This window comes from Bos indicus, chromosome 28, assembly GCF_029378745.1.
Source record: "Bos indicus isolate NIAB-ARS_2022 breed Sahiwal x Tharparkar chromosome 28, NIAB-ARS_B.indTharparkar_mat_pri_1.0, whole genome shotgun sequence".
NCBI lineage: Eukaryota > Metazoa > Chordata > Mammalia > Artiodactyla > Bovidae > Bos > Bos indicus.
Window position 1 is genome coordinate 24,618,331 of NC_091787.1, and position 15,618 is coordinate 24,633,948.

General features: G+C 37.4%; 1 protein-coding gene across 8 annotated transcripts in view; it reads right to left on the reverse strand.

Annotated features, from left to right (window-relative positions):
• Positions 1 to 14,344, reverse strand: part of HERC4 (HECT and RLD domain containing E3 ubiquitin protein ligase 4) — a 127,602-nt gene extending 113,258 nt beyond the window's left edge. For 4 of the 8 annotated variants that reach the window (XM_070782134.1, XM_070782131.1, XM_070782133.1 and 1 more), the window contains exons 1-2: positions 13,979 to 14,343; positions 11,878 to 12,182 (exon numbers count right to left, since the gene is read on the reverse strand). In XM_070782134.1, coding sequence (XP_070638235.1) covers positions 11,878 to 12,103 — 226 coding nt within the window. In that variant the 5' untranslated portion in view covers positions 12,104 to 12,182; positions 13,979 to 14,343. Of the gene's footprint in view, positions 1 to 6,926; positions 7,060 to 11,877; positions 12,183 to 13,978 lie in introns of those variants that run through there. The other 4 variants (XM_070782135.1, XM_070782136.1, XM_070782137.1 and 1 more) reach the window with 2 other exon arrangements.
• Positions 14,345 to 15,618: the final 1,274 nt, after the last annotated feature.

Here is a 15,618-nt window from a genome sequence, read left to right on the forward strand (position 1 = left end):
AGGTTAAGCATGCCTGTCCACAAATGTGGTTACCATTTACTGAAGCCTTCTGTATCCCTCATAAGTGCTTTCAAGTCTTCTTCATATTCTAGGTGTTGGCACATTTCTTAGGTAATTCCTAAGTCACTGTACCTTTTTCTTGCTATTGTTAAGTATTGACTTTTGATTGTTGCCATCTAATTGGACTTTCTTTCCATTAGGTTTGGTTTTGTTTTTTAATTGAGGTATAGCTGATTTATAATATTATCTGTTTCAACTTTATAACGTAATGATTTATAATTTTTAAAGATAATATTCCATTTATGGTTGTTATAAATTATATTAATATCTATCCATACAAATATATGTAAATATAATATATATATTATATTATAGGCTATATTCCCTATGCTGCACAATATAGCCTTATAGCTTATGTCATACATAGTACTGCCTCTAACCCTATTTGCATTCCCCCTCTTCCCTCTCCCACTGGTGGTCACTAGTTTGTCTTCTGTATCTGCAAGTCTGTTTCTTTCTTATTAGATTCACTATTTTTTAGATTCCACACAGAAGTAATATTGTACTTTTTGTTTTTATCTATCTGACTTATTTCACTAAGCCTAACATCCAAGTACATCTATGTTGTTGCAAATGACAAAATTTCATTTTTCATGGCTGAGTAGTATTCCAGTGTGTGTGTGTGTGGGTGTGTGTGTGTGTGTGTGTGCACGCGCACACACATACACACACACACACACATCTTCTTTATCCATTCATCTGCTGATAGACACTTAGACTGCTTCCATATATTGGTGACTGTAAATCATGCTGCTGTGAACACTGGATTACATGTACCTTTTCAAACTAGTGTTTTCTTTTCTTTGAATATATGGCTAGGGGTAGAATCAGTAGTCCTTTTTTCTTTCTTTGAAGAAACCCCATACTGCTTTCCACAGTGACTGTACCAATTCACATTCCCATCAACAGTGTACAAAGCTTCCCTTTGGGATCTCCACATACTTGCCAACATGTTATCTGTGGTGTTTTTGATGGTAGCCATTCTGACAAGTGTGAGGTGATAACTCATTGTGGTATTCATCTGCATTTCTCTGATGATTAGTGATGTAGAGAATCTTTATTCTACATCAGACAGGCCTGATGGCATCTAGATGTTTTCTTTGGAAAAATGTCTATTCAGGTCTTCTGCCCATTTTTAAATCAAGTTGTCTGCTTTTTGATATTGAAATGTATGAGCTATTTATATATTTTGAGTATTAATTCTTTATGGGCCATATCATTTGCAAATATTTTCTCCCATTCCGTAGGTTAATTCCATTTTGTCAAAGATTTCCTTTATTCACCAGGTGGATTTTTTTTTTCATGTTTATTTATTTGGTTGTTCGAGGTCTTGGCTGTGGCATGTGGGATCTAGTTCCCTGACTAGGAACTGAGCCCAAGCCCCCTGCCTTAGGAGCACAGTCTCAGCCCCTGGACCACCAGGGAGGTCACTATGGTTTTACTTTTGACTCTGGGCAAGGTATTTAACCTCCTGAAGTTCTATTTCCCTCACCTATAAAACTGAGCTAACTGTACTCTGAAGGATGGATTTAATGCTTTTGGATAATGTATAAAGGATTCAGCACAGTGCCTGGCACATAATGGTGGTTACCATTATTATTTTCAAATGTCCACATCCTGCTGCTGCTGCTGCTGCTAAGTCACTTTAGTCATGTCCGATTCTGTGCGACCCCGTAAAGGGCAGCCCACCAGGCTCCCCTGTCCCTGGGATTCTCCAGGCAAGAACACTGGAGTGGGTTGCATTTCCTTCTCCAATGCATGAAAGTGAGAAGTGAAAATGAAGTCGCTCAGCCGTGTCCGACTCTTTGCGACCCCATAGACTGCAGCCTACCAGGCACCTCCGTCCATGGGATTTTCCAGGCAAGAGTACGGGAGTGGGGTGCAATCGCCTTCTGCGGTCCACATCCCAGTACCTAATATATTCTAAATAATATTTCTCATTAGTTAAGTTTCTCCAACTACGAGGTGGGTATCTTTCTTCTCCCCTTTACACTGTCATATTAACTTCTAAGTATTTCCTTCCCCCCTTACTCCTAGTAGTAGAGGCTTACTCAGCTCCCCAGCTGAGTGCAGAAATAATCTTAGGTTCAGGCAGAAGTAACAGCAACCTTTCAGAATTTTACCTAATTATTCTTCAAAAAAATAAGTGTAGGTCCAGGAAGTTCATTCTTGCTAGTCTAGTTATGTCATCTATAGCTGAGCAATACCCTGATCAAAAATCAGGAGTATACACGTGCTGATTCATAAATACTTGGGATCAACTATGAGAAGCCATCACAAACTTCTTCAAAGAACTTATAGATAAAGAACCAAAATTTCCTCCAATTGTTTTCAGAAGCTCTCCTTCTGAAATTAAAACCTGGTAGGGAGTTCCCTGGTGGTCCAGTGGCTGATATACTCTGGGCTCCCAATGCAGTGGGCCTGAGTTCAATTTCTAGGCAGGGAACTAGATCCTCCATGCCACAACTAAGACCTGGAACAACCAAATTCTGCTGAGGGGCTCTTTTAGCCTTACTTTATTCTTTTTCTCACTTTCATTTCCCTTTCACAAAAGCAAGATCATTATCTCAAAAAGCACATTTCTCAGGGGCTCTTGCCTACATGCCAGCACACACACAATTAATAGTTAAAACTATTTCGGCTTTCAACTATTTCACAACTTCTATGTGACATCTTGTGACTTCAAAACCTTTGTTTCCAATAAAATCTGGAAATCATAAAGTCAGACATAATTAACTAATAGGTTTTTGTCAGTTAAATGAAGCAAATGAACCTATTAGTAAAACTCAAATAAGCAGTCTATCAAATGGCACCTTAAAATATAAACGTTTTATCCATATATAAAAATTCAAGTTTACAAAACATATGAAATAGAGCAGGCAACCATTTAGATTACTTCAAATTTACAAAGGTGTTATATTGCTAGGTACTTTAAAACAGTCTTCCAAAAGCACAAAATTAAGTATCGTTAGTGGATTATTAATTTCTTAAAAGGCTGGAACCAAGGAGAATGTTAAACTAGTATGAACTGAAGAGTAAACAAAAAATTTAAATTAAAACATTTCATGCCATTAGTTCTATTCTTTCTCCTCACTTACAGTACTGAATTTACTAATTAAATATTGTTACCAAGTTCAAAACACAATTCACCTCACCAAACCTTTTCTCTCTCCTCCTAAAATAAAAGTTAACATTCCTCCTCTTCCAGGATTCCCTATTTCTATTCATGATTCAACCAAGGATCACACCTGGCTCTTCCCTTTACCCTGACCATTCATTTCCTTCTGGTTACCAAAGCCCATCCATTCTTTGTCTCCCTAATGTCATGCTCCCTTCTTGTTTTAAAGAGCTACTCTCATAGTCTAATTAGTTTCTCTACCTCCAAATTATCTCCCTTCTATAAAAACCAGATATGACCTATTGCAAACTACAGACATCAAAAGATATCTACCAAATTAAATTCAGGCTCCCTAACTTCATTAACTCTATAATCTGACCTCAATTTTACTTTTCTAACCTTCTAGCTCACTATTCGCAGACATTTCAGTTAACTGAAATAGTATTCTCTCAGTAGGCCTCATATCTGCCTATTTCCATTTGAGGTGCTTTACCTATACAGCATTCTTCTTCATTCTTTCCTCCTTGAAATACTATATATTCTTCCAGTTCATATGCTATCTTCCCTTTAGAAACTCATCTACAATCCACTCCATCCCAAAGGGTTATACTATTCATCTCAACACAGCACTCTGTTTATACATTTATAATACAGCATATTTTATATGCATTTCTATGTGCTTAAAATAATTCTTCCCTTCTAGATCTTTAAATGATAATATCACATTACACTTAGAAGCTTATCAAATAATATACATTTTTAAAGTTCCATTTATAAATATTTTCTAATGAATTTATCAACTTTGTAAAGTGAGACAAAACTGTGTTAAATTTTTTAAAATAAATTTAGTTATTGTTCCTTTCAGATATGCTAAAATTAAAGATGTTCTTTCTCCTTAAGAAATAAACAGGGAGGAAATAAAGACTAAACTGATGTACATGTTTGTGGTGGCATTACTTACAACAAAAATCTGGAAACAAGTTCCAGAAAATAAAAGAACACAAATTTTGGTATATTTAAATAATGAAATGTTAAATAATCATTAACAACATCCCCACCATAATACCATTTTAAAATGGTATTTTAAAACCATAGAGAATACTTACTAAATTGTTATTCAATTATTAATGAAAAATAGTTGAGAAACAAGAACATATTCCCAGTCCATAATCAGAAATATATTAATATATGAATACAGAAAAACTGTTAAATGACGGCAGTATTTATCTGTGCATGACGGCATTATGGTTGATTTTTATTTTCCCTATATTTTCTAATTTCACTACCAAGAATATGTAATAAAACCATCAAAAACTAAAAATGTGTTATTTCAAAACAGTGACACCCAGCAAAAGAATAAAATGAGACTAAACTTAGATATTAATAAAGAAATAAGGTATTTTACAGAAAAGGCAATGGCACCCCACTCCAGTACTCTTGCCTGGAAAATCCCATGGACTGAGGAGCCTGGTAGGCTGCAATCCATGGGGTTTCGAAGAGTCAGACACGACTGAGCTACTTCACTTTCACTTTCCTGAACTGGAGAAGGAAATGGCAACCCACTCTAGTGTTCTTGCCTGGAGAATCCCAGGGACGCGGGAGCCTGGTGGGCTGCCATCTATGGGGTCGCACAGAGTCGGACACGACTGAAGAGACTTAGCAGCAGCAGCAAGGTATTTTAAAGTAATGTGAAAAACACATTACTAAAGGATTACAGAATGTTTTCTTCATGGGCTAGAAAAGCTGAAATAAAACTCTGCAGTACTAGAACTGAAGAAAAATGAGTAATTCATGTAAACAAAATACTATGGATTAAAGAATGCCATCAAAATTCAAGAAATTTCCCTTTTAACCAAATTAACTTCAATAATACAATTATACTCAGCACAGGTTTTTCTTGCATGTAAAGTAACCATAACGATTCATCAAAATATAAAAATAATTACTGCCTTTTAAATTCCATCAGCCTGGAAAAAACATCCATAGAAACTGAAAGGAGAAAACCATGGGCTCTTTAATATGGTTTATTTATTAATGATTTCCACTTTTCTACTTACTAACATAATCCTAGTTCAAAGAAACCCTATAACAATGGCTGAATACATTTCCTCCATTGTTTTAACATGTATCTCACATATCTGATACACCTTTTGCCTAGGAAAATTTAATATCTTTGAAGTGAGACTTTATTTCTTCAAAACAATTTTAAAAATACATGAAAAAAAAAATACATGAGATTTGTGAAAAATGACCTTTTACAACAGTGCTACACTCATATGACATATTGGGGACACAGAACCCAAAGAACACAGTCGGCCCTCCTTTTCCATGAGTTCCTTATCTCAGCATTCAACCAAAATGTGGATGGAAAACACAGCTAACCCTTAAACAACATGTGTTTGAACTGCACAGATCCACTTACTTATACATGAGTTTACTTCAATAAATACTTGTATTTTCATTTTACAGATCTTTAAGTGTAGGGAAAAGTTTATGTTCAATTAGAGATCACAATATGTGGAATCATAAAACTAGGGTTTGAGTTCTGATTCTATCCAAATTGTTTCTGCTTCTTGCCCTTGAGTGAGTCTCTTCAATTTCTGTTTTTAAGGTAGAGATAACAGTATGAGGCTTTTCAACTGCATGGAAGATCAGTACACCTAACACTCATGTTGTTCAAGGGTCAACTACATTTAAGGGGGAAAAAATCCCAGAAATTTCCAAAAAGCAAAACTTGAATTTGCCATGCCAAAAGTTATTTACGTATCATTTACATTGTATTTATAACTATTTACATTGTACTAGGTACTATAAACCAGAAATAATTTTAAATACATGCAAAGGTTATATGCAAACACTATGCCATTTTATATAAGGGACTTGAGCATCCATGGATTTTGGTATCAGCGAGGGTGCTGGAACCAATCCTCCATGGATACTGAGACACAGACTGTACTTATTCAAAGACAATGGAAACTAGACCACCTAGGCTGCCATCTGTAACAAGAATCCTTAGTAACTGCTCAAACTGTGTAACTGAAATATTCCATCCTCCTGTTCTTTCAAGGAAAATATGTGGCTCCATTTCCAATCAGATAAAAACACTAACATATCAAACACAAAGACAAAATCATTGGTTCCAAATCATTTTAAAAAGCTTCTATTTGTTAGACTGCTCAGATTAGGCATCTACTACTATTATTGCTTTTCTACTGGTTAATGGGTTTATAAAGCATTCTCCAAACCAATGCATCCTACAGAGAGATACCATGGCAGACTTGATACAATATAATTAACCCAAAGTTCCAATGTTAACCACCAAATATGTTGTGCCAGGCAGTTACTATGGACCTTGGATAGTAGCACAGCATAGCATTAGCACAAAGGGATACAGAATATGATATATAACAGAACGAAGAGAAAGAACTGGGTGTCACCATAGTTAAGTTTTTGTTCCTTGGTTTAAATATTCTTCATAACACACACGGTTATAATGAAGTACCAAAGTGGTATCACAAGGCAAGCATCTCGGTAAAATAATGATTCATTTCAATAAGCCATCAGCAGAATGGCAGAAAAAAAAATCTGTGCATTAGAATTTGATCTTCCTCAAATAGAATATACTATTGTAAATAATTTTAAACATAAGCACAATTAAGTGAATAAGGTAGGAGACTGGGAGACTTAAATTTTCAGATTCAATTTATAGCTTTTCACCAGTCACCTGCTGTTTTGACAAGTTACTTACCAACTTGTGCTGCCATTTCTCCGTAAATTTATCCCCTAAGATGAGGATAATTCTTGCAAACTGTGTCACAAGCATTTTGAAAGGAACCATGAGTTATTGTGTAATGCTCTTGAAATTCCTCAGATGTAGGGTCCTACACAAAGTAAAGTATTATTATACATCTCTCTAACAGTAGTCAACTGTTTGCATTATGATTTTTTTCCCTACCCTCGACACTGTGACTCTTGGACACTAACCTTTCTCATAGTAAAGTGTCCAAAGCAAGCCTCCATTCCTGACCCAAATAATCATTTTTTCAAGTCTTCATATCATCCACATCTTTCTCTTCCTTAGAAGGTACTGTGAAAATTGGGAGTTATAAAACAGCTTCTTTGGTATTATATGCTTTGATTCATTAAGCAATATATGGGATAATTTGCAATTTTTAATCTACTCTAATGTGAATAATTGTATTTCCCATATTTATACATTTATTTTCCTATATTGTTTTTCAAATTTCAACTATTTTTAAGGAAGTCATTTATAAATTTATGTTTTATGAACAGAGAAAACAAGTCAGGAAATGAAGAAGCAAGAGAGGCAAGCAAATTACTGCTATATGACCAAAGTGTTTTCATTGCAATGATCAACAGACATTACCATTTAGGGACACAAAAAAAACAGAATCAATGCTCATAATCTTTTTATCTTCTGTAGAAGAGTTGAGCACAAGCTATAATAAATTTTCTCATACTGTTCAAAATTTTATCTACTGCTGGCTTTGCAATGAAGTCAGTCTTTGGTTCAAGAATAAAATATACATATTTGAATTTTTAGTTTGTGTTGATAGGAGTATTATATCTGAAACAGAATTCTCACCCTTCTTACAGGGTTCCTAAAATGACTTCACTTGGAATTTATGCACAGGGAAGGGACCAGTGAGGGATAATAAAACATGATGTCTTCACTGTATAACCTTTAGTTATAAAATAGTAACTTTTGAGAGATTTTTTTAAAGCCCTCTGAATTACATTTAAATAATGATGGAAACTAGCTTCCTCCTAGATGAATAAATATTTCTCTACATTCTAACATGGCAGGGGCAAAACTTTGTGGGATAAAGATAAAAACTACAGAATTTAGAGTGGTCTAATATTTGCTAGTGATTAAACTCTTAACTTCAGTTTCCTCATCTGAAAAAGGAGGACCATAACACCTGTCAGCTGATATGCAAGACTGCTGTGAGGGTTAAAAGAGATACATAATCCATTTGAAAGAACTTTGTACACCATAAAAAGTTATTAGAACAGTCATTTTAACATGGTTTTTCCTGTGGTCATGTATGGATGTGAGAGTTGGACTGTGAAGAAGGCTGAGCACCGAAGAATTGATGCTTTTGAACTGTGGTGTTGGAAAAGACTCTTGAGAGTCCCTTGGACTGCAAGGAGATCCAACCAGTCCATTCTGAAAGAGATCAGCCCTGGGATTTCTTTGGAAGGAATGATGCTGAAGCTGAAACTCCAGTACTTTGGCCACCTCATGCGAAGAGTTGACTCATTGGAAAAGACTCTGATGCTGGGAGGGATACTGGGGGCAGGAGGAGAAGGGGACGCCAGAGGATGAGATGGCTGGATGGCATCACTGACTCGATGGACATGAGTCTGGGTGAACTCCAGGAGTTGGTGATGGACAGGGAGGCCTGGCGTGCTGCGATTCATGGGGTCGCAAAGAGTCGGACACGACTGAGTGATCTGATCTGATCACATTATTTGCAAATTATGGATATAAAAGTTTAGCACTATGTCTAACAGAAAACAAAAATAGATGTGTAAAACATTTATTTAGGACCATGAACACGAAATCTTATCTATGGCTAGATAGTGAGTAAATAATCTTAATAAGAAAAGTACACCTTCTAAATGTTATCTTAAAATTTCAGAAGCAAATTTAGAAGTACAAAAATAAAACAATTTTACTTAGGTGGACTGACCTATCACTTTGAAGATTAACTATACTATCTACCTGTTAGCTATGAATAAAGGAGGAAATTGAGAGGTTCTAAATTTTAGAAGGTTTAAAAAAATTCCTATTAGGGAAAAATATATACAAGAAAGTGAAATAGATACACACTTCTCTGCAAATAGTTCAGAAAGTAGTAGTACTGATAGCAAGGAATATGCATATACAAGAGAACGAAGATGAACATGTACTTAATCTGCATTCTTAGTATAATAAAGGAAATCAGTGAACTCTCCCCAAGTGGTTACTAGAATGTCCAGAATGGAAACTTCTCCCAACAGGCCATAGGACAAATCTATTTACTACACTATAAGGGTATAGAGTCCTCCAGGAGGTTATCATGCCTCTCAAGAATAGCTTATCTATGAATAAGGCCACCTCTTCCACTTTTACTCCTTAATATTTAGTATGTTTATAAAGTGAATTTCTGTAAGAAAACAATTCTTAGCTCTGTTTGCTTTCTTCATGACTCAAGTTTAAGGCTCTGATGAAGTGAATGATGTTTATTATATGGTCCTAAAATTCAACCAGACTCATTCTCTTCCCAGGAGACTTTAAAACAAATTAAATAAGAAAACCTCCAAATCTTCTAATTCATTTCTCAAACTCACAAATGTTTTAAAAATGGTTAGGGAAGAAGCACATTTAAATCATTAAGGAATTATTCCAACGGGAAATAATTTTAGTTAAAAGCATTATTACATTTTCTACCCAATCCCCTTAAATCAAAACTGATTTAAGATTAAGTCCCTATTGGAGCAACTACCTCCATTTGACATTTTACTTTTCCTACCTATGTAACTCAGTACACTTCAATACATCATTTAATTTGACCTTCTAGTAATAAAAGTTTTTCTCAGGATAAAGACTCTCTCCTATAAAGCTAGCTATTTCAGCTCCAGATTTACTTTCTGGCAATTTATGTGATCAATCATCAAATTAAACTTAAGACTTCATTTTTCCCAGAAATCTTCAATTCCATCCAATGACATTTCTCATCATTTAAACTTCCTAGTCTCAAAATACATGCCACATCATGAAGAATTTCAATTCTCTCTAGTTATTTCATTTACGTATGCCTTAATGCCCAACCAAGGCTCTAAATTTTTCAAAGATAAAGTTTATGTATGCCTTTCATTTTTCTATCCCATAGACTGTGACGTACTCTGAACAATAAGGCAATCCTAAAGAGGTATCAAAACAGGTAAACCCACCCTCCCAACTTTATATTCCCAAATAATGGCTCCAGGATGAAGCAACAGTGATATAAAGGTCACAATGCAATCATCACAATGTCAACATGGCCACAAAGAAGACTCTTCTGGCGAACCTCACCTATAGGGTTAAAAGCTGTTCCAGGTACTAAGTCATTATACTATTAGCACACGGTGTCTACCACCCTTGTCTTGGACATAGAATAGATGTTCAATAACATTTAAAGAATTTAAATCTTAGTAAATTTTAGTAACCATATTGGCAATTTCTATGTGCTAGCTTTGTACTTTCTACTTGCCCTGTAGCCTCTCAGGAATTACTAAAGCAAAACAGAGATATGTTCAGTTACATTTGTGGGGCATGTTAAGTATAAGAATAGTAACAGCCCCATTACCATGAAAATCTCAACCTGAGACAGTATTCCAAGCTAAGTAAAAAAGGTAAAGGACCCATCTGCCTCTGAAGCAGTGATTACAAATAGGTATCAACAAATTACCACTCATGTTTAACAACATGACAATCTCAATGTCTAAGATTATGAAAATCTGATGATTCCATAGAATATTCTTCATGAGGCAGAGTAGGAGAAAACTACCATTTACCTTGTTTTGCAATAATTAAACCTCTTGTATTAAGCATCACTACCATTCATCCACACAAAAAAATTAAATTACAAATTAAAGCAGAAGAAAAGAGATTAAAACTATCAACCAAAAAAAGATGAAAACTACACAGTAATTTACAAGTTAGAAGAATGAGGTTGGGCATGGTGGTGAAATGATTATGAAAAATGAGTAACATGCTTTAACACCTTTAATATCTTATACCTTCATTAACCTCTTAAAAGACTAACAAGAAAAAAACCACTTAAATATTGATGTGGTAAAGAAAAATAACTGCCATAGAAAACACTTAGATGCCATTATTGTTAAAGTTAAAATAAATTGTGAATCAGTACAGCTGTAATCTTATCTGAATTTACCATCGTAAGAATTAACTTTTAGTTAACACAATTGAAAAAAAAATTCACATATTTCTAAGTGTGGTAATATTTTACTTTAAAATACGTATAACAAGGAAAACAGAACATGAAATGTGACCAAATTCCTCAAAATTCTCAGTATCCTACAAATTATTTTAAATTTGGTTTGTATGGCTACTACATTATCAGGACATCTCATAGACACAAAACTTTCAGTAGCTAGTGTTACTACTTGAAAGTAGGAAACTAGGGAAATAAAAAACATGTCAAACTAAATAAAATCGTATATTTAAAATACAACAGAGAGAACAACAGAATAATTAGGATTATGTTTTAGTCAAGTAAAAAGGTTTCATCTTAAATTTCCCCCCTTTCTGATATACGGAAAGCACACAGTAAAATATACATTTAAAATCTGCTCAGTGTGGCTGAACAGTACTTATAAAAAAGGACCTATATACTGTATATACTTTATCAATATACTCAGTATCAAAGAAGATCTATATACTGCAAGGTAGTTTTCTCTATTGTTTTACATCACCAAAATTAATTTCTGAAACCACAGCCTCATACATTATAAGAGCAGCAGTTAAAAAAAAAAACAAAATAAGTTCTTAGAAGCATGCAAACTGTAAAGGATATATTTAAGGCCTAGTTTGCTTTTAAAGCTTAAAAAACATATGAGTTTAGCAAAATTGTTTGACATTTCAAACAATATAACTATTAGAAGAGCAAACAAAAAATTTTTCAACTTACCTGGTTTCTTTCTGGATTTTTCATGACCTAGCTGCCCTAGATCATTACATCCACACGTGTACACTGTTCCATCATCCAGAACAAATACAGTATGTCTGAGTCCACATCCTACATCTCGAACCTTTTTATTTATAAAAAAGTCACTTTTTCTGGGCTCTAGTACAATTTCTTCATCAATTCCACCCAAACCTAGCTGTCCAAAAGAAGCATTTCCCCAGCACAACATGTTCGTGATTCTTCTGGTCTTCCAGCTTCAATAAAAAACTCCCTTCTGAAACACTGGCAAGTTGGAGGTATCCCTATGTCTGAGAAGACAGAAAAGAGTTAGTATGACTTCAAAGAAAACAATGTATAATTGTTCTTTCAAGCGCTAGGCTACAATAATCAATTTGTATTAAACATGAAAGCTGTAATATGCTACATAAGTATCATTCAGTTTCCAAAACCAATCAGTGGTATATTCTTAAAATTATTACATAGAAACGTTCAGGAAAAATACATCACTTCCCATAACTACAAAACTTTATTATTAATTAGCTTTGACTTGTTATCTTCTGACAGACTAACTGAAATATTAAGTATCTTGACGAAGTTAATCTTTTTTTGCTTTGGATAATTTCAGTGGGAGTAAGATATAAGACATCTGTCCACTGCCCCCCAAAATCAGATATATATTCAGTGAAAAACGTCTAAGACTACAGAAACATAAACGCTTGCAATCTCCCTCAAGTCACAGAATACGTGAATAATTAGACCTTCTAATAATACCTACCTCCACATTAACAGAAAACTAAAGTTCTTATCTGTACTAGGAAAAAAAAAAAAATAATGGAAACTTTGAGTTTCCCACAATTTAAAGACTCTTCCAACTATTCATAGTAAGAGGTCCCAGGGAAAATTATAGTTCTCTAGTTAAACTCTGATCTTAAGAAAACCGCCTCCAAAGATCATACCTTACAAATCAAAATATTAACACTCTGACCTCACAATTAAATTTAAAAACTAAACCAGTGTACCTAATTATAATACAAAAGTATGCAGTTTAAAGATCAAGACTCTCCCCCAAAATTCAACATTTTCTATTACGAGTGGTAACCATGACTGAAAAATACTTCCCCAAGGCAATCTATGTCTATCTATACCCCGGAGACAATTATTTGAAGATGGAGGGGGGAGAACTGCAAATAACATTGGCACTGTCGATTTTTCAAGAACAGAAATGGGGATTGGGACACTGATAGTCTGATGGCGAAATCTGTAGAACTTTCCAGTACACTGAATATTTCTTCGCTTACATAGACACGGTAACAAAGAGCTCACTTCATCTAAACCTACACAGATTTTTAGACACATCGCGTACTAAATAACACAATTACAGGAAGCCCGTCTTATTCCCGTTGTAGTCACCCACATTCCTTATACAGAACCTAAGAAGTTTCCAAACCCAACTTTCCTACGTTCAGGCTAGCACTAGTGCTGAAGCTGTCTCATTCCATCCATGACCCACCCATTAGGAAAAGTTTCATTTCATTCTTTTGGGGCATCTGAACCCGATAGTTCCCGTGAGTTATGCATTGTCTGATCGGCTTTTGCTCTGTTTTTTCGAGGACAGGAAAACACCCTTAATTTCAATGCACGAGGTTTATCCATCCTTTTCTTTAAAAAGTCAGAGGGGTTATGAGAAAGACGTCCTCTCGCCAGCAACAGGTAGGGGAAAGAGAAGCACTTTATTCCCATCATTCCCTGAACATGCACTCAGAACAGCTCAGGGGAACCGCGGGAGAGAAATCATCTGCACACACCCAACCTCACGGGCAGACCAGTCAACTAAGGCAGCCGCCCGCTCGCAGCAGCCGCAGAGGCCAGCGGACGAGGTTCCGCACCTCGGCGGCCCTAGTCCCAAGGAAGCCCTTCCCCAGGGAGGTGCGACATTCCAGCCCCCGGGCCAAGGGGCCCGGCACTGCCCGCGTCCCCCACCCCCCCACCCCGAGGAAACGCTGAGAAAGCACCCAGCGCCAGGCTGGCCTGTATCCGCCCAGCCCGGCCTGCCCCCTCCCTAACGCCGTCACACGCCCCCGAACCCGCCCGGGCAACGACTCACCGGACCCCTCAAGGCAGGGGAAGCCCAGGGCGGCTGGGGGCGGCGCCTCCCCCGAGAGCGAGGCAGCGCGGCAGCTGAGGCTGGTCTCCGGCTCCTGGACCCTCCTCCTTCAGCCAGTGGCGGCGAACACCAGCGCTCCTCCGACGTCAGTGAAGGTGCTCCTCTGCTCCTCTCTTCGGCTCCTGTGAAACTTTACCAGGCTCCTCAGAGAAAAGCAGCCGCCACTGCTGTCCAGTCCAGAGCCAGCCGTCAGCTACCCGGATGGAGCAGGAGGGGAAGGACGGGAGGAGAGAGAAGCGGAGAGAACTAGGGGTGGGGAGAACAGGGGGAGAGACTGGGGAGGAGAAGGGAGAGGGGGAGGTGGTAACGCGGGGGAGGGGGAGGGGCTGGCCGGAAGTGAATCGCAGAGCACGCGCGCGAGCCCGCCCACTTCCCGGCTCGCGCGCCTGCGCCGGAATCCTCCCAGGGCACACCGACCCGGGCGCCTGCGTAGTGTGCTGTTTTGCGTTTCCTTTAGAGGAAAATGCCAAATGCACAAGTTGGGGTTTGCAAGACGAGCGGAGGCGTTTGATGTGTCTTGTAACAGCGTTTCAGCGTGCACAAGGACCTTTTAGTGAAGAAATTTCTTCGTTTTTTGGCTAGCTTGTCTTTTTCCCTATTGGTTCCAGTCTATTATTTTATTCCACCTTTATCCAAGGAGAATTTGAAGTCGCAGAAAAAACATCGCAAACATGTAAATAAAGGCTGGTGAAGTCTTTTATTTTATCCCTTAGCCTCACATGGAGCTAATCTGAGCATACCAGATGTATTCACAGCAATGATGGAGCCTGTTGGCATTAAATATCAACACACGTTCATGCTCCTGATAAAATGTTGGCTGCCATCACTTTCTGCACTCCTTCTTGAAGATAAACATTATGTAGGGCCTCTTTCATTCAGAGAAAATTAAGCAATGTGTGTGGCTGGAGTTCCAGCTTCACATAAACAAACTGCATTTCCTAGACCAGTCAAGGGGGGAAACTTAAAACAAGGCACTCTTGAAACTTTATGTCACACTTTTCTAGTACCTTGACTTAAGAATGTTGAGAACCTAGAAAAAATTCCACAGTAAGCCATTATTTCTTTATCGTATTGAAAAATATATCACAGATTGGACAGTATCTGTGTATGTGTGTTATTAGTATGTGTATGGAAAAGGCAATGGCACCCCTCTCCAGTGCTCTTGCCTGAAGGGTCCCATGGATGGAGGAGCCTGCCTGGTAGGCTGCAGTTCATGGGGTCCCTAAGAGTCGGGCACGACAGAGCGACTTAACTTTCACTTTCCACTTTCATGCATTGGAGAAGGAAATGGCAGCCCACTCCAGTGTTCTTGCCTGGAGAATCCCAGGGACAGGGGAGCCTGGTGGGCTGCCGTCTATGGGGTCGCACAGAGTCGGACACGACTGAAGCGACTTAGCATAGCATGTGTATTATTAATTCCTTAGGGCTGCCATAACACAATACCGCAAACTGGATTTCTGCTTGCTTAAAACAACAAATGTGTTGTCTCACAGTTGTGGAAGCCAGAAGTCTGAAATCAAAGTGGCATGGCAGCAGGGCTGGCTGTCTCCTGGGACCTCAGAGAATTTTCTCCATACTTA